General features: G+C 47.8%; 1 protein-coding gene across 2 annotated transcripts in view; it reads right to left on the minus strand.

The window, feature by feature from the left end:
- The window catches only part of PLXNA4 (plexin A4), a 455,447-nt gene that overhangs the window by 100,326 nt on the left and 333,131 nt on the right, over positions 1–21,990 (minus strand). For both annotated transcript variants that reach the window (XM_056341131.1, XM_056341132.1), the window contains exons 6-9: positions 15,468–15,591; positions 11,923–12,076; positions 8,738–8,837; positions 6,355–6,469 (exon numbers count right to left, since the gene is read on the minus strand). In XM_056341131.1, coding sequence (XP_056197106.1) covers positions 6,355–6,469; positions 8,738–8,837; positions 11,923–12,076; positions 15,468–15,591 — 493 coding nt within the window. The remainder of the gene's footprint in view (positions 1–6,354; positions 6,470–8,737; positions 8,838–11,922; positions 12,077–15,467; positions 15,592–21,990) is intronic.

Below are 21,990 nucleotides of genomic sequence, written 5' to 3' on the forward strand. Positions count from 1 at the left end.
CTATGCCAGATCCCATCAGCATGGGGTGACTCTTGCTGCCTGCAGCAGCTGCTTGTCTAGAGCTGCTCCTCGCCTCTCCTGCCGGTCCCCCTGCCTGCTCACATCACTTAAAGGCAGCAGGTTCCCTGCAGTTGCCATAGAAACTACACCTCACACCCTCCCCTTAATGATAGACAGGTGCCAGGATAAGTGAGCGGGTAATTGACAAGCGGGAAAGGATTCGGCACTCTGATTTTGGCCTTGCTGCAACCGTCATTAGAGTCCCTGAGAAATGAGAGATACATTAATTTGAGCAGTGATGGCTTTTCTCTCCTCCCTGTGCTGATGCTTCCAGAAGCTGCCTCTCTGGCCCAGTTAAGAAAGGCTGGAAACAGGAGCGGGAGGGAAACCGGGCAGTTGCCACAGCAACAGCTGAAGATGCATCACCAGAAGATTTGCCGATGCAAGGGAGCAAAGGGTTGGCCATGCTCACCTGATGGCCCAGCAGGTCATCTGCCCCCTGCCCAGCGCACTCACCCAGGCATTTCCACCGGGGTGCATTTCGGGAGGGGGTGGGCACTGTATCTTCCTTCTGTACCTTGCAAAGAAGGCAAAGTAAGACATCTGGGGGCCCTGAAAACCTGCCTGCTTTTTGAGAACTTGGGGCCAAGCCCTTCTGGAGCCAGGCTGAGATGCACTGGCGGGGCGGGAAGGGCGTTGCTGAGTTTACTACAAAGTCCACCACAATGAGGAGTTGTGGGCATTACCACATAGAATAGAACAGAATTGGCATTAGAACTGAATGGAGTGGAACAGAACAGAATAGGACATGATAGGATACTTTTCGGTTGGAAAGGACCTACTACAATCATCTAGTCCAACTGCCTGACCACTTTGGGGTTGACCAAAAGTTAAAAGCATGATAAGGGCATTGTCCAAATGCCTCTTAGATGCCTGCCAGTTCAGGTTGAGCTGTCATTATCACTCCGTGCCTCTTTTCGTCACCTCCTTTCCTTCCTGTTTCCCCAAAACCCACCCCCAAGAAGGACAGGCAGGCGGTCAGAGATAAATCAGTGCACTCCACTGCAGAGGCCACCGGTACAGCTCTTTGTTTGGCACAGGGCATGAGCAAGTGCTGGGCAAAGCAGCACTCCGCTCCTCAGCAGCTGCTCGCCAGCATGCGGCTCACACAGCTTTCTATCGCTTTTGACAAATTAATATTTGAAGCAGTTGTTTCTTTTATGTGGGCTTTACTGTCATTAGCACGTAAAACTCGACATAAAACACTTTGGTGCGAGATCTTTTCTTCTGTTCTCTTTTTAGGCAGCAGATGAAAATCCTTTTAATAAAAAGCTTGTTTGGGGGAGGAAGAAAAACACACGCACACACAAATCGGTTGAACAGGGAAAGATGAAAACCTCCTTCAAGGTAATTAAATGATTATGCATCTTTTAAACCCCGCGGATAATAGATTTGTTATCTAGACTTGCTTCTGCCTTTGCCATTTTTCCCCCCCTCTTTCCCCCCACCCCCAAAGCTAAAATCCTTGCAAGGCCCAGAACAAGATCATGTTCATTTGAAAAGAAGGCACAAAAGAAGACTTAATCCTTTATCCCATCAACTCAAGTAGGCTACCCCAGCTTACCCATCCTTGTACAGATGTCTATGAAACACTGGCTTGAAAACTACCTCCCTGGGTCAGAGTAGGTCTGTACAAAGACAAGATGGATAATGCAGTCAGGTGTAGTGGGTGATATATATCAGGAGAGACAGATAACTGTTTCTGTAGCTTCTGTCACACCCGAGACCTTCAGATCAACTGTTTTACTCCTCCATGCCTCAGTTTCACTCCACTACTTGTTGATTGTTCTGCCCATTTGCAGAACAAAATGACTGACCTTTCTTGCTTGGTGACTGTGTCAGGCAAGGGTTGATTTCACAGTGTGTTAGTCTGCAACGCAATCGTTTATGGTGCAACACTATGCCTGCACTATGACTTTAGCAACAAATGTCAAAGCAGAGACAGGATGCCAAGAAAAAAAAACACAACACAAAACCCAAAGAACCAAAAAACCAGAAACTTGGCCTGCTCCACTCTATCTTTGAGGCTAATTATCTCTACTTTTGCCATCAGCTCCCTTTGGGAAATACAACAACAACAAGCCACTTCAGTAATAAAATGTCTTTTCTTTCTTATTCTTTCCTTTCCTGTTCTCAATAGCAATACCATCAGCTCCCCTTTACAAAGCAAGAAGTCACTCAGTATATTTCAAGCTAGTGGACTTAGCTTTTCAAAACCCACTATAAAGGGAAATTATATGCCAAGGTGAAGTATTTCTGTCGCAAATCATCCAGAGACATCGTCAACCATAGTTGATTGAGTTCAGTGCCATAATCATAAATACTCTTGCTTTATGATCACGTTGGAGTTCTTCACCAGGAGCAAACATGGGCTTTCCCAAGGCTTCCAGTCTAGTTGATTCAGCTTTATTGTGGGTAGAGCTGATTCACCAAGCACCTGACAAGTGATGGGTAAGAAAGTCACGTCTCTTTGTTGATATCGAGAGATGTGAATTTACTGTGTTTTCTCCATCTCTGGTTTAGTTTTGCCAGGCAGTTCTGGGAGAGCTGCCCTGTCCCAGCCTGGAGCTGGCTGGTTGCAGCTACTCACCATGTAATGCAAAGGCACACCTTGGATGGTAGATCACAGGCTATACAGATAGAAACAACATTTTGCCTTCCGGACAGCATGGGTCATGGTCTAAGCCTTTCTGCTGTCCCACTGGATCAGTCTCAAATTCATCCTGCACTCCACATTAATCAGCAACTCATACTATACAGAGAGGAGAAAAAAAAAAAAAAAAGCAAGCAAAAAACCCAAACAAAATCCTTTCAGAAAACATGAAGACGACCTGAAAGAAAGGCAGGTTGAGCCCATGGGAATCCAGAAACTTGTGAGATATGCTAAGGAAATTATGGAGTCAGAAGTAGGGTACAAGCCTCCCTCCAAAGAGTTCTCCAGGCTGGTCCAGAGGTGATGGGTACCAACCCAATTGGTCCATTTGCAGCCCAGGCCATCTGGAGAGTGGGAAGCCTCTTCCCACATGATGGAAAGATGCTATATAGGCAAAAAGAGGAAAAAAAAAATGACCTAGAGGTGGGCGTATCAACAAAAGAAGGTGAAGGCTATAGTGAAGGGGAGAGGAGCAGGTTTGGCATGCCAGCAATGATGATTACAGAGGGAAGGAGTTTCTGGCACCAATCCATACGACAGAGTAACATCAATATTTGTTTACTTGGCAAGGAGTCTCTTGGTGCAATCAGACCATACAATCCTGGAAGCCGGCCATGCTAATCTGCTCAGCTGATACATGGAAGGACTGCAAATAGCATGGTCCAACCACCCCATGCTGGTAGTACAGTTTCCCATGAATACGTCCTCAAGACTTACTTATTTAGCAGGTATTCATGCCTTGATGGTAGCAAACTCTGCCCCCTCCTCATCTTCCAGGGGTCCAAGTGCTTGTAGAGGAAAGGATCAAAAGGAGCACTGCAGATGGAGATGGAAGGCCAGTAAAAATAGCCCCACTCAAGGTGATGGTACATTTTGAGCACTACTGAAGATGGCATTGAGAATTCTGGAAATGGACCTTAGTCCTGTCAGCCTTGTGAGTCATGTCATCAGGAAGTGGGTGGAGGTCTGGATGGGCAATGAGGAGCCAGGCTTGGCTTCCATACCAAATGGTTTCCATTGTTCAAAGAACTCACTCAACAAATAGTCATGGGTAAAGGAGAGAAGAGGAAAGAAAGGTGAAAGTAAAAAATAGACAGTAGAAATTTCAGTGAGAGGGATGAGTCAGTGAGAAGATGTCTTCTCAAGAGAAGCATAAGAGATATAGGCAGCATTTGTTCCAAGTGTCATTTGACAAAGCCTTTCTGGCCACAGAGCGAATGTAAATCTGTGTTTGTCAGAATGCACTTATGATGCTGTCCTTCCCCTGCCCAAGTGTCCTTGAGGGCCACAAACACACCAATGGCAATGAGAAGGACCCTGAAGCTGCAGGGCATTTCTCACACTGCCAGGCAGAAAGCTGTCTCTGAAAGTTTTGGGGTTTGCAAGGCCATTATCCTTGCAGATACTGTCCAGTTGTTCCAGTGCTGAGAAATGTTTCTTCTGCACAGCACACAGGAAAAACCAGCTCCTGAGCTGAACAGCTGACTGGCAAATGTTGTGCCCTTTGGGAAAGAGGTTTGTGCCCAGACATGGTTTTACTGCAGAAGCCAACAGCGGTGCAGCCCTTATTAGGAACGGCCGATGTAACATACAGTGTCGCATGATGCTGCCATTGCCTTGTAGATCAATAGTTGTCTTCTGAGGTCAAGTTTGTGCCTCTCCCTGCTGCCATGCAAATTGCACAGAGCAGCTTTGCAAGATCAGAGAGGAGCATTTGAAGCTCAGCAGGAAATCCTCTGTGAGAGGGGATAGAAGAGAGAAAGAGCAATCTCTGCTGACAGACAAAACTCCCCAGACTAAGCTGTCTCCTAGTCTGAAGAGGATGCCTTTCAGAAACAAAACGAGTGAGAGGTGACAAAGCAGTGATGGAAAAGGTGTGCTAAAATAGGCAGATCTGCAGAGGATGAGTCCACTGTCTCCTCCCCAGTTCTGCAGAGATTGGATCTTGGAGGAGATACAGTAAAGACCAGGGGCTATGCCATCCTCAGTCCCTTCCCTGAGGAACTGGGGTGATGCAGAGCTTCTCATGATCTCCTTTCCAATTGGAGTGAGTGTCAGAAATACCAAGGATGTGATGGGGGTCGAGGAAGAAGGAGATGCACTAAGATTTGTAGGTGTTTCACTTTGGGCAGGGGGCTGGAGGATAGAAGAAGCGGGAACTAGGAAGGTGGGTCCCGTGCTTGGTACATGAGACACACCAGAGATGTCTGCCAGAGGAGGTAAATGGTGGTGGTATTGCACAGCAGGAAGCTGAGACAAAGCAGCCCAAGGAATTCCACCTGAGCAAGAGGTTGAGGTCCCTCCAGCTCCTGAAGTGAAAGGCACAGAGACCTGCAGCCAGCAGGACTGGCCAGGTCTGCCAAGGCTACACGTGAGGGAATAGGGCCTGTCTGGCTGGGATAGCCTACCAAAAGGGCTGAACGCTGGGCTGCCTTCCTTCACCGCATCACCACTGAGCAGAAGGTGTCAAGCTCTCCAGCTCCTCAGCAAGTTTTCTAGCAGGTTTACAGCAAAATCTGAAGCCTGGTAGATGAAGAACTGGCAACCTCCCTGCTCACGCATATTTATGACCTGTCCTAATGCCACAGCAGTTCAGGATGTCTGCTCCAGGACACCTCAACCAGCACATATGTGACATCTCAACCAGCTCATGAGGAAGGGGTGGGAGGGAACGGGGGTTGCCATAGGAGTGTGAAGACACTACACATGTCATTTGGTCCAGCAAACTGGCTTGTCTGGGACATGGGCTGGGGGTAGGTGGGGGGCCACATTAGAGACACTAGACCCAGCAGGCAGCGCGGGGAGGTTCTACTCCATTCACATTCATCTTCTGAATGTGACACACGTTGCTGGAGTCTTCAGCAGCCGCCTCTGTGCCCCGTGGTTCAGCAGATATCAGATCTCTTAATGGGTACTGGTCCCTTGGGCCAGGCAAACAACGAGCCATCTCAGGTCATTTACCAGACAGGCCAGGATGCTTTTAGACGGCTCCTGACCAGGAAGTAATTAAGTGGCTTCCTATTTGTATTCTCCCGAGCTCCACTTGTCTGCAAGTGCTCGTTAGTTACAATACGAGCCAGACAGCATTTGCAGCGCAGCAGCCAGCTCTGTATTAAGCCCCAGGGCCCAGTTCAGCTCAGCGACTGGCAATGAGGCATCCCCCAGCCTCATCTGGAGGCAGCTGGAATCACTGGCCATTAGGCACCAAACCCATGAAGCCACAGATGTGCTCGAAGCCCAGCTGAAATCCACTGACACGGTGGGCATAGCCCTAAATCTTCCCCGTATGTGAGCGTCTCAGGGTATCTGCTTAGTAACGACCTCCTCCCCTGGAGGAGATGCATGCCCAGTGTTTCCCATTCCTCACAGTCCCTTCCAGTCGCCAAGACTTTCCAAGGTGACGCACTGCCTGTAGTGTATCGGAGGGAGATGGCAGCTCTCTGGGTGTCTGGTAGAGCAGAGAGGAGAGGAGCTATCTGCAGAGGAAAAGGTGAGGGTCTCCTGGCGAGTGAGAAGTAGAGGGAGAGGAGGGGATGGGAGGTGGAGAAGGCATCCTGGACTATTGGTCTGACCCCAGCCAAAGGGTGACATCAGCCCTGAGCAGCCCACGTACATGACACGTGCCCTATGCCCCTGCCTACCTCGGGCAGCTTGACACGTCCCTCCTGGAAGGAGCAAGAGCTGGGGTCATGAGTGCAGACGTGGCGGTACTTGCACCAGTGACACCGGTAAGGGCTTTCCACGCATGACAGACACCTGGAAATAGAGAGAAAGAGTAGTCATTTGGCCAGCAGGGGCCTGTCAGCCAACAGGACAGACCATAAGACTAATAGTGTTTCTCAGAGGAAAATATAGCCTGGTAAACATTGCTTTTGCCACCACTAGCAGAAGGCCATAGGCTCTGATCTGGTCCAACACCATCAGGTTGGTTCAGGACTTGCATGCCCTGATCTGGTTGTCACTGTGATCACAGGTGTCTCATATGAATTAGATAATTTAGATTGCATTCATATCATTGTAACTAGAATAATAATAAATAGAAGGATTTTGGTTGCCTTGTTACAACTTTTAACCAGACTGTCACCAAGTTCTCAGCTTCATACATAAAAGGCATTCCCTTTTTTGCCCGTAACAAAAAATACAAGATCAGGGGATGGATGGACACTGCTACAGCCTTGCTGCCTCCACAGTGAACTGCACCAGCGCCCTGGGAGCTGCAAACACATCATGAGAAGGTGGCTGAGGGAGGGACTAGCAGGAGGAGTGATGCCCATGGAAGCATCGGTGCCTCCCTGCTGCCATGCCACGGTGCCTGTGCACCAGCAGTCCCATCCGGCTAATCCTCCCACTATCATACATGATACAGAGGCCAGACACAAACTGTGATGCACCGAAGTCAGAAAGCCAAGGATGAAGTGGGAGATTTTCTTCTCCTGCGTCCCACAGCCTTATTAGTGTGAGTCCTGCCCAGGATGATGAGGCTGGTGCAAATATATTAACTGTATTTTTTCTTCATCTCAGCAGAGGAGGAAAGACTATTGTATTGCCAGCTGCCTGGGAAGCAGAGGGCATATTTAGGACATCACCTGTTCAGACTGTGTGAAAGAGCCATTCCTTCCATCCTACAAAGTTTTGCTCTCCTATGCCCCACAGACTCTGGAGAGTAAGAGCCACAAACACTTCTGGCTGTGTTATAGCACTGACTTACATCTACATTATACTTTTTAATTTAATAAGATGTCTGCTCATCAGCAACCAAACTGAGCCATAACAAGCTCTCTACACAAAACAAGCACTGAATGGTAGTGACTCTGGTCACTCACACTGTTGGAGACCTTCATGCAACTGCAGGCTCTAAAGTACCTGGAGGGGATTTGGGGAGGGGGAGTTTTCCTGGCCCTTATGTGCCAGTGGGGTTTTAATGGGCAGGAGTGAAAAAATTGCCTGTGGTAGAGCTTGGCTGAACCCAACAGGCAGACGCACACCCTCTCCCCTGCCTCTGTGAAATCTCGCTCAACTCCAATCCACTCTCAGCTTTGGTACAGCAAGCTATTCCTCAAATTGGTAACAAGTGCTTGCTCTGATACATCAAATTAAAAATGGATAGTGTATTATAGTTTGTCAAGTAAGAAACCAAAACATGCCATAAATATTTAACACCACCATCTCTCATGCTCTCCCCCCCAACACTTGCTTTCTGACACTGTTTGTCAAAGCAGCAGGAACACGGAAATAGGATTTGCTTTTCCTTGTGAATTGCTGAGCCGCAGTAATTATCTGCTTTTGGCACTTCTGATGGCTCAGTAGTAGGGACAGAGCCGCTCAGCCTTGCTCAAGGGTGGATCAACCTGCCGGAAGAGCATCTTTCTGCAGGAAAGCTGCAGACCCACTCCAGTGGGGCAGTTCCTGGTGCCAGCTAAACCCCAGAAGAGTGGGGTGCAGGGCAGAAAAGGAGCTCACAGGATGGAAGAGGTGGTCTTGGGGGAATCAGCTGCGTATTCCCTGCTCAGTTCGTGTCATGCAGGAACCAGAAACTCCTGTCTTTCCACATTTGAGGGTCCAAGCCCATGCTAACCACCTGGGGCAGGCTCCTACTGGTGGGACTGAGAGCATGGATGAGGGTTGGAAGTGCATATGTATGGGCAGGATCCAACCATCCAACGAAAAAATGCTTGATAGGAACATGAGGGGGCCATTTGCTGAGGTCATGGCTCTTTGACTCAATTTTGTGGCAAACTCCCATTACTGTGATGCTCCTCTGCCTGAGGGACACGAGTATGTAGCAATCCTCAAGAGAATGTCTTCCTGCAAACGAGGCTTATCAGCAGGACAACTGGTCACCATATTGCTCCTGGTCTTCTCAGGAAGGACTCCACCGTGCTGACTATCACACAACTGATCCTGACCGCTGGTCACCTCCACACCTAACCAGATTCCTGAGGGACACCTGCCCCAGTCAACAGTGGGTTCTGTGGCAGATCCAGAAGTGGAATGAAAAGTAAGTATCAAAAGAAATGAACATACGAGTTGTGGACGCTGCAGTTGTAGAAGACGAAGCTGGTGCTGGCAAAGGTCATACCCGTTTCCTTGGACTTGAGCTGAAGCTGGACAATGTGATGGTCTCCTGGGGAAAAAATAGACACATCAATGTGTGACTGCTTTGTTAGCCTAGTTAAGCCCTGTTGGCCGTGCCACCAGTCCAAACCTGAAGCTGTCATACCGTACCTTAGCTAGTCTATCCTCATAGATGTAGAAAGTGCAATAAAATCCTTCTAGAGCACATCCCCCCTCTTATGGTCCTAGGGTGATGGAGTATGTCTTCACCACTGAAAATTATCGTACCTGGGAACAGAGCCAGGCCTGTATGATGACAACAGGTCTAGACCATACCTCACTAATTTAAAAAAATAAAATGACTGAAGTCATCAAATAGGAAAGCTAGGCTCGAAGAAAGGATGCAGGTGTCTGGAATTAGGAGGCCATTAAAATGGAGTACTGTCCTTAAAGTTCTTCCTTGCTGGTGGTTCATTTGATGCCCTCAGAAGATTTGACTGCTAGCCCCAGCCATCGGTGGCCTGTGTATACAGCACCTGAAGGATACACATACCTGTTTTCCTAAGGGCATAAAGAGAGATCTACTTTCTCCTCACTGTCACTATTTAAGATCTTTAAACAGAGCCCAATACTCAGGACAGCTATGCTTGAAAAAGGCCACCTCCAAATCCTGTCCCCAAAAGAGAGGTTATACCTTGAGAAAGCAGGAGGAAGGAATGATCAAGGATGATAAATGTCATAACAGTGAGGACAGGGTAGGGGCTCCCTACCTGCAGCCTGGGAAATGCTGATGAACAGGAAGGCTCCACGCAAACAGTTCCTCCAGGTTCTCTCACCCCATACACCCCAAGGTCCATTCACCCCAGCCTTTGGCTACGAAGAACCCATCTCAGTGTGAGAGACATCCACAAGCCTTCCTTCCAGAAGGATCCATCCATTTCCACCTGCAGCAAAGCCTGCACCTCAGCTCCTATACACCATCTCCTCATCCCCTTTCCCACTGCTCCCATGCTGGGCAGTCAACTATTACCTCTACCTCTTCCCACAAGGCCAAAAGCCCTGTTCAGAACCCATCAGCTGTGGGTAATGAATGGGTGCAGTAATTGCAGTAATTTGGTGGGGAAGGGACCATGTTTAATTCAAGACTGCAACCTGGCTGGTCCTTTCACCTCTATTATTTTCCTCCTCACCTGAAAGATTCATTAATCAATCAGGCCAAAGCAAACTTGACAGCTCATCGCGGCGTGCAGCCACGTGCACGCTCCCCCACCTACAGGCATGCACACACACGCACAGACCATACACTTCACTAAACATGTTTTGCTGCCAGTGCTCAACTTTGCTGCCCATCTGCTGCCGCCGGCTTTGACAACTCTGTTAACTGCTTTGTATTTAACAACTCTGCCAGCATCTTGCATATATTTTAAAACAGAATGTGAGGATTGGATGGCCTCAGGGATCAAACACGCTACAGAGCCACACATTCTTTGATTCAAATCCAGTTTCTGGCACTATGCATGGAGAACTTGGTCTTTGCAGAGGTGTGGAGCACCAGCTGCTGAAGTCGATACAAGCTGCAGGTGCCCAGCTCCTCTGAAAACCAACCTGCACATAAATCTCTTTTGTCCTGCCTCCACCTTCCACTGCTATTTTTGTTTGCTGCTTGATTAGAGCCTGGTCTGGGACAGATGTCCATAGTAAGTAAATAGTTTCTGGCACGTTTTTTGATAGGTATACATGACTGATAAATCAGTGGGACCTGAAAATGGTAACATCCCTCCAGGGGCTTGGTTTGGGACCGCAATGGAGAGCATACACAGCTGTGTGCAGCTTGGGGAGAGCGGAGGCCATGGTGACAGTTCGTGTCACTTCATTTTCTGTGGCCTGAGGATCCTTAGAAACAAACCTTATGCTGAATTTTCAAAGAAGCCAACAACAAAAGCGGCAGCATACTCTCTGCATCTTTTGGGGTGATTGATGGGGGTGAGGGTTTTATAGCAAGCCCCTGCAAAGAGCCACAGGTGCTCTTGAAAGTACCTAGAAAAGTTGTCAGACCAGGGAAACAAAAAGAGCAGAAAGCTGGAGGGGTGATGGGGGGTGGGGTGGGAAATCATCCTTGGAGATAAGGTATTTTTCTGTGCTGGACCATTCTGAGGGAGGGAACCAGCAGCAAACCTGGAGCAGCTGAAGGCGGTAAAAGATGGGGACAGAGACAAGGAACTGAGCATACAGATCTAAATCTGGGAGGAGGAGGATGAATTTACAGCCAGGATCATTCAGACTTTACAGCCACTGCACAGGATGGGATGTGTTGAGAGTACATCCAGCCTCATTCCCTGGTTTGTATAACATCAACCTGGGCAAAAGGTGCACAAATATCCCACATCCATCTCCTGTCTTTGCTAGATATATGCAACTGCCACTCGGTGGCAGTCTGAAAGCACACAGTATCACACATAAGCACCTTAATGCAGGTACTGGTACTGCAGCTCAGTGCTTGCACACGTGTGCACACATACACATCCCATGCTACAAAGTGCTGCTGCACAGCTCTACCAGCTAGTGCTGGCACAGCATCCTACCTACTCCCTGTGCTTTGCAATACACTGTTCTCAGGCTCCCACAAGCCAAACTCCGCTTTGGGAGAAAGCAGGACAGAGAGGGGTGTGTGGTGAGGAAAGGAAGGAGAAGAGGTGTTGCAGCAGTATCAAAACTAGCTGGCTGCAACAAGGCTTTTACCATCCCATCCCAGGTTAACTTCAATAAGTAGCTCCCATGCCTTGCCCCAGCACGGCCACCAATCCCCCACAAATTTTCAACAGTTCATCTACTGCCCGTGCTGTTTCTTCAGCCTCTTCAGGCCAGTCCACCCTGCTTCTTGCCTCTGCTGCATCCTTCTCCTTATCTCTCCTCCACCCAGGGCACTCTCTCCCCTCCCTCTGCTTCTTCCAGGTCTCTCTTCATCCAGAGCTCCTCTTCCATCCCCCTCAGAGCTATTTAACTACTTAGCAGGAACCAGCCACAGCTGCACCTTACCCACATCAGCCAACCCACCGCCCCTGAAGCCAGCCCACAGCTGTATATTATCAGTGTTAATTAACCCAGCTTCATTCCTCTACAAAGAGTTGCAGATGGAGGAGCTGTGGGATACTCACCGTTCTCTGTGATGATCTGGGGTACTTCTTTGGCAGCTGGCGAGATGCATTGGATCTGACTGCCCACCACCAAGCCATCCATCTCTGAAAGGTCCTCAAAGGTGCAATTGACTCCTGCTGACAGCTCGGGGACATTGTATGTCTCCAAAACCAGCTGCAAGCAAAGATGGAAGGAGGAAAGAAGAGATAGAAGAAGGAAAAAAAGAAAAGAGAGAATACTAAGCCAAAAAACAGAGCTGGGCCAGCAGGAGAGAATTACACTGGAGAGGTTGGACAAAGAGCCTCTTGCTAGAGAGAGCATCCTCCTTCAACAGAAAGCAGCGATTCAGGAGAGGGATGTGTGTGTGGAGGGGGAAGGGGATGAGATGCTGATGCCGACACAAGTGGTACGTGGCTATGCAGGGACAACGGCACTGCATCCCAGTGCTGGCTGGGTCAGTGGAGGGGAGGGAGTGCTCGCTATCTGTCATGCAAGTGTAAGGTTAGGCAGGGAGTCGTTGGAGCCAGCCGTGAAGACCAGGGCTTTGGCGGCTCCCAAGGCACGCGGTTTCTGAGGAAGGTGACTGCTACTCACAAGAGGCACTCTGCAGACTACAGAGAAACTGTAGCACTCCAGTCTAACTCTCTACGGCCTGCTCTCCTAGCATCAGCAGATGGGGGAGCGCTCTGTCACCAAGTTCCTGTGTAAGGAGAGTCTAGTTACAGCCTTCAGTCCACCACAAAAAAACACTGTCTCTAGAGGCACAGCAAACCTCTCCTGCCCATCCCACCAAAGAAGCAGTTGGCTCTGGGGACTTTCTCTACTGGGGCTCCATACATTAAAAAAAAAAAGCTATGAAGGAGGAATTGCCCATGTTTTTAGAGTTCACAGCACCCACTGGCATTGGTCTATCATTGCTTATGGTCATAAAAAAAAGGATCATACAGATGGTTTCCACCATGTTCATTCTCTGGAGAAGGACCCTCATGCTGCCAACTTCCCAGACCAGCTAAGGTCCTGTACCACAGCTCTCCATCACTGAAGGTCCTGCCTAACCCACCAGATCATGTTTGAACAAAGACAGGCATCCCAGAATACTTCTATCACCTGCTGCTGACCTAGTAAGTAAAAATTTAGCATTTTTGTGACCAAACACTACAGCCAACCACTTGACGCAGGCACAAATGCAGATGGTCTCCAGACTTGCCTCCTCCGTGAGCTAGCTGAGGCCCCCTCTGAGGTGACAGCCACTGAAGGGAGACATAAACACATGCTGAAGTGTTGTTGCTACCAGCACAAAGAACAGAGGAGGCCAGTCCAGGTGACAAAGCGGGAGAGGATGACAACATAACATAATGCTTACTGCTCCCCACACACTGTTTTCCTCACTTAGAGAAGACTTGCAGCTATCTCTTCACACTAGGCACCGTCAGGGAGAAAGGCTGAGCAGACAGGCCTTGGCTCTGACTGACATAAAGCTTTTGTGAGAGTATGTTCATTTCTGGGCAAGGATAACCGCAAAGGGAAAGGTGATTTCTTTTGTCTTGGATGGGGAGTAGGAAAAAAGCTTAGGTGAGTTGGATGGATTTAGCACTCAGGCTAAATCCATTCTCCCTGCTCATTAATATCCTGCTAGAAATGGAGAAGGGGAAACTACTCTGCCTAACAAATCTTACTCTGAGCTTGGATGATGCAGAATGAAGGTGTGCCATGCAGAAGATGACACCAGTGGATAGACCAGTAGTGCTTGGCCACAAATGTTATGAGCCAGTGCACTCTCTGAACAGACAAGAAGTCCTACATCCCACATGCCTGCTCTGGAGCTGCTATAATGAGGGAAGAACGGAACCTTCCCCCAGCACATACCTCTTCCCAGAGACCCCAGAGCAGCAGCCCTGGACTGAAACAGGCTCATATACAATTTTGCAAGTCCTTGTTAGTGCCCAAGGTTTAAAAGATTGACTGGCCATACAGATAGCTTCTCTGCCTCTGTACACAAGAACTCAGTATGACTGACCCTTTGCTAGAACCCAACTGACACTCAGCAAAGACACCACCTGCTATTCTTTCATTGGTGGTCTCCCCCTGGTTTGCCAAGAGACTATCTGTGGTGACTGTGGATGACCTAGTCACCAGTTTATCTGAGACTGGGTTGAGACTCCCATCTAAATGTTCATGCAGATTATTGGGCAACAGTCAGATAGTGGCAACTTCTGATCCCAGCAGCTCTGGGTTGTCTTGCCCTGGAAGTAACCTGGAGGGAAAGGTCTTTTATTCTGTTATCATTTTCAATCGCCCTGAGCCAGCTAGTCCCCCAGGATTTATTCCAACATGAAAGAATTCAATGACTACTGAGAGAATAAGAAAGAGAAACCTTGAACTCCCAGAAGAACAAAGGACTTTAGATGTCTCAGATCAGTTTTGTCTGAAGCCTAGGAAAGTAAAGTCACAGCAAAGTTAAGATGCTGAAACAAAGCAGTAGTGATTGGACATGCAGGCTTTGGAAGGCTGATTTCATTAGCACTGAAGAAACCCTAGTACCCCCAAAACCTGTCACCTGGAAGACATCTGGCAGCAGCACCTTGAGCAGTTCCATTTAGACCTTTCAGGGTGTGGGGCTAGTGACCAACTCATCCAGAGATGGAGCTTTTTGGGCCTGGGTTATTACCTTAATTCCAACCCAAACTAGTATGGTCAAAAAGACAGAGCTCTAGTAGCCTGAATGAAACGGTTTTCTGCCTCCTCAGAGCATGTTAGGATCTCACCACATAGGGTACTGTGGTCATGGGTCAGGAGAGAAACCACAAGCTGGTTAGATCTTCAACAGAGATTTCTTGCCTTAAGCCCAGAAAATTATCAAGATCATCTGCTGCTCTGCCAGTATTCACTGTGTGGCTTTGTTGGCTGCTGACTTGAGCAGTTTGATGCCATAAAGGTTAAACCTCGTGCTGAGGAAGGTCACAAGAGATAGCATGAACCTCGGGAGCCTTAGGTTCCTCTGCATAGCATCCTGCCTCTCTGCTCTGCATAATTAGGGCTGGAGCTGGGGCAGGGTGGAGGTTTTGGTGGCTGAAGAAGGAGACATTTCCACCCAAGGTGCTGGAAACTTGGAGCTTACTGAACCAACTCATAGTATGTCTCACTTGTCCTCCTTCTACAAGGTAATTTCTAGCCATGATAAGGTTTTCCTTTGCCTAAGGTCTATGCCCAGCCATAAACAAATCCCTCTTCCAGGGAAGTAAACAACTACACTGGGTGCACACAACATTTGCATGGCACAGAGTCCCTTCAGACCTGCCCTCCGCTACTCACAGAAAACAGGGAAGCCTCTTTCCACACTTCTAGGCAGGGAACAACCAAGGCCAAAATGTGTTCCAATGGCAAGTCTTTCTCTGTGCCAGGAAAGTTGTTGGGGAAGTAAATGGACTCTGGAGAACCTCTTGCATCAAGCTGCTGGTCCTTCCCACTCATGCACTCCCACAACAATCCAGGTTGTACATACCTGGGGCTGTCAGACTGCATGGGTAGATTAAATCTGAGGGGGGCAAGGATTAACGTTCCTCACCAATACGTTGTACTGGGAGACGGAGATGTTGTTGGGATGCACGGTAAGACGGACACACTGCTTCATCTCCGAGGCGAATCTCCGAGGCTCGCTGGAGCGCTCACACCGCTCCTTCCTCGTGCACCTGAGAAAATGGGAACAGAGAGAGACAGAGTTAATACAAAGCCAGGCTGAGAGGATGAGGACAACCCTGGGACATGGGACGAGCAATCATTTTGCATGGAAAGTCAACACTGTACCCGTTGGGACTGCACTAGCCGGGAAAACCACAGAGCTCCACGCCCTGGAGTGCCCTGACTTGAGTGCTAGCAGCCATGGGATTGCTCAGCAGGCTGGAGTGTTGCAAGGACACCATGAAAGGAGAAAGGGTGGTGGGTGAAAGCCCCATGCCTTGGGCAGAATGCGCAGCTGTAGAGATGCTCTATCTTTCTACCCACATAGGGACAGCGTAACCTTCCCTTGGGCAAACCCACAGCCCTGAAAACTGTTCGGTCCAATGGCAGCGACACATCTTAGGCAGGGATGTCCTCTCACAGTAGCTGTGGGTAGCCCAGGCTCTTTGGCCCTGCTGAGAACACTGCACATATGTGGTACTTCTGGGCTGCTGATACCTCTCTGCTGCGAAGAGGCAGCCTTCCAATCTATTGCTCAGCAGCAGCTAAGTCGTCCCTGGCAGATTAAGGAGTTTTAGGCATCTGGTTTGAAAGTGCCTGACTAGAGGTGCCCAGGGTTGAATCTTAAAAATTCTCGTGTTCTTAATCAAAGACAGTTCAGTGAAAGTGGTGGCTGCACAGCACCTGGGCTGCACTAGCCTATGAAGCTTACACCACGCGCTAAGTGTCAGTGCTTCCAACACTGTCTCTGTCTCTTGCCTTATCTGCCCGGTGTAAACACAAGCCAGCAATGTGCGTTGGTAGCAGTGCGCCCTGTTTCAATCCCAATTTGCATCTGCTTAACATAAAACACATCTGTATTTTATCCACATGCGCTGCCGAGGCCATCGCTTCAAGGAAGATGTCTGCCTAGAAATCCACAGGGTTAATACAAAAGGACAGCTTCAGCTGCATGCCAATTACCTTTTGCCATTAAGCTGATGTTATGGACTTGCACAGGGTGTCTTCAATGGATTTTGTTATTAGCAGTGCTATTACCCCCCATTAAAATCAGCTATAAAGACTAAGTGTGGATGTTAAATTATTCACCCACTCCCAGACTTCAGAGTCTTAGTTGTGAGAGCACATGGGGGCTGCTGGAGGCTCGGCTCCAAGATCACCCCTCAACATCCTTGCTCCCTGGAGCAGAGATCGCACCTATGTGCATGGGGATTTGCTGATGGAGTTCTACAGCAAAACATGCAAAAGCAACCCTATATACCCTACATAGCCTGGATGCTACAGAGCTTGAGGGCTAGCCTAAAACATTAGGGCTTGGCTTGTCTCTAGTGGCTGACGCTAGATAAAATGAACACCCCAATTTAAAACTCATATTGCTCCCTCTTTCTGGTAAAGGAAAGTTTTGTATTTCCAGTGGCAGAAGTAATAAAGAGAGATCTGTACCATTCTCAGCATGCTCTCTGTTTGCTTTGCAGATTTGAGAATGCAAGAGCAGCATTGCAGCTCCCGCTCTCTGTTCCCTAGGAGCCATCATCCCATTAGGTCTCCTTTAGCACTGCCGCATGCTAGATCAGGAATTTAAAATGTGCAGTCTCCAGAGGGATGGATGGATAGCTGACTAACTACTCCCAAAACTTTAAGTCCCCTATCACAGAATGAAAGCCACAGCAAAAAGCTGCCCTGAGATTTTTATAAGCACTTCTATAAAACAAATAGACACAGCAATCCCATCAAAGCTCTGCAGGCCATGGGAACTACTCTCCTGAGAAAAGCTTGGAAAGAAACCCTTTTGGGCTTGGTGTCAAAACGCAAGCACCCAAACTCTTCAAGATGTCCTGCTACCTCCCATTTATTTCCTTCAGCTGCAGCACAACAGAAATGTCTGGATTTTCTGAAATTAAATGGGCAGATACCCGGGCTCTGTTCAAGTGTGACAGTGCAGTAGGTTGCAAACACATCCAGCACATTAGCACAGAAGGACAACACATGGGTATAGGTGAAGCATCTAGGAATGTAGTTTGTATTCCCAGTCCCACCACTGAGCAGGAATGTAATAATCAGCATCTTATCTTGCTATTTATTGGTTATACACATATAAGACATGTAACTCTTCAGACCAAAAATTCACCCTATATTACACTGGTGTCTTGCAGCCTTGGTATCTTGTGTGTTGCCATCCAAAGAGTGAAATGATGAAAAATCAAACCGAACTAAGCCTGGTTTTAATATAATGTTAAGGTTGAAGTGTCAGGCTCTCAGGAATTAGGTACCACCAGACTGGAAGTAGCTTCTACACTCCTGTGTCTGCTTCCTGCACTAACACACTGTAAGCCAGACTTTAATTACAGGATCTAACATTATTATTCCTTTTTTCCACAGGTGACCTCAGTGCTGCTACTTCCTAACTTTTGACTTTGGCTTTTTCAATGCAATTTCTCAAATAAAGCAAAGAGGGGAGAAAAAGCCCAAAACAACCAACCCTGCCTGGTGCTTGAGTTTGGTGATGGGGGAGCTCTGCCAAGGTGAACCAAACCAGCTCTGCTCTGGCTCACCAGCGGGGTCCAGGCCCTTGAGTCAGTGTCACAGACTTGTTCCTTGAGCTAGCAACACAATTCATCCCAGGTAACTGATCACAGCTGCTGTATAAATCAAGACTAAAGGGATGGAACACCTGCCAGTGGGTTTTGCAGGTTTGTCCACATAGAAAGGAGTGATGGGGGCTCTTCTCCCAAGCACTCTGCCCATGTTTCCCTATCTCCTCTTCCTTAACCACCTTATCTATCCTGAGCTGGAGCATGTGGAGCATCCTTTGGGTCTACACACCATGCTCTCCCAGGTGTCTGCCCAGCAGCTGCAACTGGGGGTCTTCAGAGGCAAAATGTGGTGGATTTTCAGGGGAGCAGAAAGAGGTACCTACCTGTCATAAAATAACCTCCCTCCAGTCCTCCTCTGCACTGCCAAAAATGTTCTGCCCTCTCCCAAGAGTGAAGGGGGAAACGGCAGAGAAAATTATTTCAGCATGTGCTAAGTATCGCCCTCCAGCAGCAGTCTCTCAAATCCCTGAATGGTGTTGGCTGAAACACAGAAAGAAACGTGGCAAAGCACCCAGCCACTGAAGGCAGCTGCCCAGAGGGGACATTGCAGCCCAAAAAGTAAGTTCAGCAAATTGTAAATAAAGGCAAATGGGACTTTTAGTAAATAAGTACTTCCAGACACAAGTGCCTGCCTTAGAAAAGTGGTCACCTGGAAGGCAGCTGCCTGCACTCGGCAGCTGGACTGTGAAAGGGATAATGAAATATCCCAACCCCAGCTAATCATTTCTGTTGTCTCTGTTGAGAGTCAGCATGTACTTTGGGCCCTGGGAGATTGCTGGGACTCTGCTGTGCTCTCATCTGGTGCGTCTATTACGGCTTACGCAGAAAAAATATCTTGTGCTGCCAATAACTATTTGGCTTTAATAAAATAGCAGTAACTTTAACACGCAGGGTCTGTCAATATGCTGAGATCACTTTCCACTGCTATATAACCTAATTCAGTGCTATTCATGCTATAATTAGCTGGTGTGTAACTCCCACCCAGTGGCATCACATTATACTTAAGATACCTAAAAGAGCATATTCTACTCCTGAACTTATTTGCATAAGATTATGGTGTAGACACAGCACTTCTCTGTGTGTCTTAATAACACCTGCTATTTCATTATCAGCTGCATCTTTAACAATTGCAAGTGTCCTGCTTCTGTCCAAACCATTAGTGCAAACACTAAGAAACTGTTCCTACCACTGAACCATGAGGAATATTATTTCCTCCTCATCTCCCATTAAGAATAAATACCGCTAACGCTAACCCTCTGCTCACTATCCACTAACTAATTATTTCAATAATGTTAAATTAATACTTTGCGCTTCTATAGCATCTCTCATCTGAGGATCTCAAAGGGCTTTGCCTGGAGCTAATTAAACTTCACGATACCTCTGTGAGGTTTGAACATTCCACGCAGCAGCAGGAAAGGGAGGCAAAGACACGTGCATGTCAGAGAGAAGAGCAAAGTCCAGGTCTCCTGAAGATGAGTTTGTTTTGGGACCCAAGAGATCATGGTTAAATCCCAGGTCTGCCACCTGGGACCTAAAGCAACCTGCTGAGGCCACATTCTGCAAACACAGGCTGCAGAGGGGTAAGGTGCTATTCCACCTTTGCACCAAGACGCTGAGGGCTCTTCTGCCTTGCTAGGGCTTGGTCAAACCAAGCCCAGGCTCACTCCACCACCCCAAGGGTCTGTCCCTAAACGTCCAAGGTTAGGAGGGTTAATTTGAAGCCCAGAACTCTTTGGAGAGGCTGAGCACAGACCCAAAAGCTCCACTCACCTGGATAGAACAGGTTTAAGAAGGGTCAAGTGGGGTACTCCTCCACCTGCAAGCTCTTTGTTTTCCCTATGCACAGCAGGGAAAACCGATCATTCTATGGCAGGGTCGCCAGCCTGACAGAGGGCACATGTGCCACGCACATGCCTTCACTTGCCTTTGCCTCTCTGTGAAGACACATCTCCACCATCCTGTTGCAGAAAAAAATCCAACAAAACTGCCTGCACACACACACAAAATACCCTAGAACAAAACACATGACTTCTATTTTGCATCCTGGCCTCCTCTTGGCTCTATCTTTGTTTTTCCCATGCTCAGCATAGTGCGGTCCTGATCCTTGCTGCACCCTCACCACACAGTCCTGCAGACCCTCATCCCCATCCTATCGGTTTAGCCTGAACAGTCACTCATACTTCTCTGGAGCATTGCACCTCCCCTTCCTCCCACCTTGGTGTTGTGCCTTTACCATCTAGACCTCATGGGATCTGAACTAATGGTCATAAAGAGGCTGTCATCACTATGTCTGTAGAGGATGGAGCTTGGTTCAGGAGGCTGAAGATGGAAAGAAGGTCTTTTACAACCGTGTAGAAGCCAGGAACAGGGAGAAAACTAGGGAAAAGGTGCTATTTGCAGAAGGAAGGGAGCAGGGCAGTTGCGATGCCAAGAAGTGCTATCTGAAGCCATCCCTCAAGAGAGCAGTGGGGTGGGACAAGTGCCTCCAAGGGGGGTATTTCTCTGCCCCTTCTTGTCCATTTCTCCATCCCACCACTGCTTGAAATGCCTGAGTTTGCTTTGGGTGACTCCTGATTTCTTAGCAAAGGGAAATGAAAGGAAGGAGATGGTGCGCTCTCCCCTCCCAAGCAGGGTGCTCAGAGGTTGGTAGAGCTGCAGAGGTTCTTAGGACCTGAGCCAGAGCACCCCTGCAGCTCTGCAACTCCCATTTCTTTCACCAGGATGGAGACACATGATGCACAGACAGCTCTACAGACCAAGATCTCTAGCCTTCTCTCTGGCCATTCATTAAGGGCAAACTACGCCACGGTCCCATGAGCTGTGTGGGCTTTTCCCTTAGTCACACCTGCCAGCAAGGCAGCTCTTAGCATCACCTGAGATAGCAAATTATGCATTCAAAAGGCACTAGTGGTCTTTGTGCCTGGCCTTTCCAGTAGTAATTATTTTATAAGACATGCAAAACCCTGGTAAGATCATACAGTGAGTTTCTCTTATCATTTAGGCTTGCAGGGTCTTAGGTGCTCAGGTGCTCCACAGACCCATGCCATGGCCTGGGGCCGTGAGGCTTCCAGGAGAGGCGGAAAGTTGTTCTGCTAATTCAAACCATTAGTCAGATCTGGTGGTCGCTGCTGAAATCCATATTAACTGGCACCATGGACAGACAAAATAGACAGAGACAGATAGTCCTGGGAGGAGAAAATTAAAGGAGAAAAGTTTCTGTACTGTAAGGTTTTTTTTGTTGTTTTGTTTTGTTTTCTTTTGTTTTGTTTTTTTGTAGGGAGGTGGAAATAATGCAGTCAGAAAACCAGCATGTAGTCCTGACTGAGCCTTTCTTGGTCATATCCATAGCTGTTGAAAAAGGAGAATTTGATACTTTGTTTTTCTTTTCTTTTTTCTTTTTTCTTTTCTTTTTTTTTTTTTTAATTTTCCCAGAAACAGACTAAAACGTCCAACTTTTCTAATACAAGATTTTTTAAAAATGTTGTCAGTTTTCTGGCAATGGAAAAGGTCTTATCTGCAATTTTGTCAATTAAAAACAATTTTCAAGACAAAAGAGTGGTGATTGGATCTGATCAGAAATTGCTACTCAGAATGGGGGTGGGTGGGTGCGTTATACAAATGGCAATTAGCACATTGTACAACTTTTTTATTCAGGAAAAATAAACTTGCCATTAAAAAAAAAATGAATTCCCAGAAATAAAATCCAAACAAATTAATTCTTTTCAAAGAAGCCTCACCATTTGATGCATGGAGTTTTCTTTTGACTGCTTTTGCATTGCAAGACTCAACCTGGCCACTGAGGGAAGAAGAGGGACA

The sequence above is a fragment of the Falco biarmicus genome, chromosome 5, assembly GCF_023638135.1.
Source record: "Falco biarmicus isolate bFalBia1 chromosome 5, bFalBia1.pri, whole genome shotgun sequence".
Taxonomy (NCBI): domain Eukaryota; kingdom Metazoa; phylum Chordata; class Aves; order Falconiformes; family Falconidae; genus Falco; species Falco biarmicus.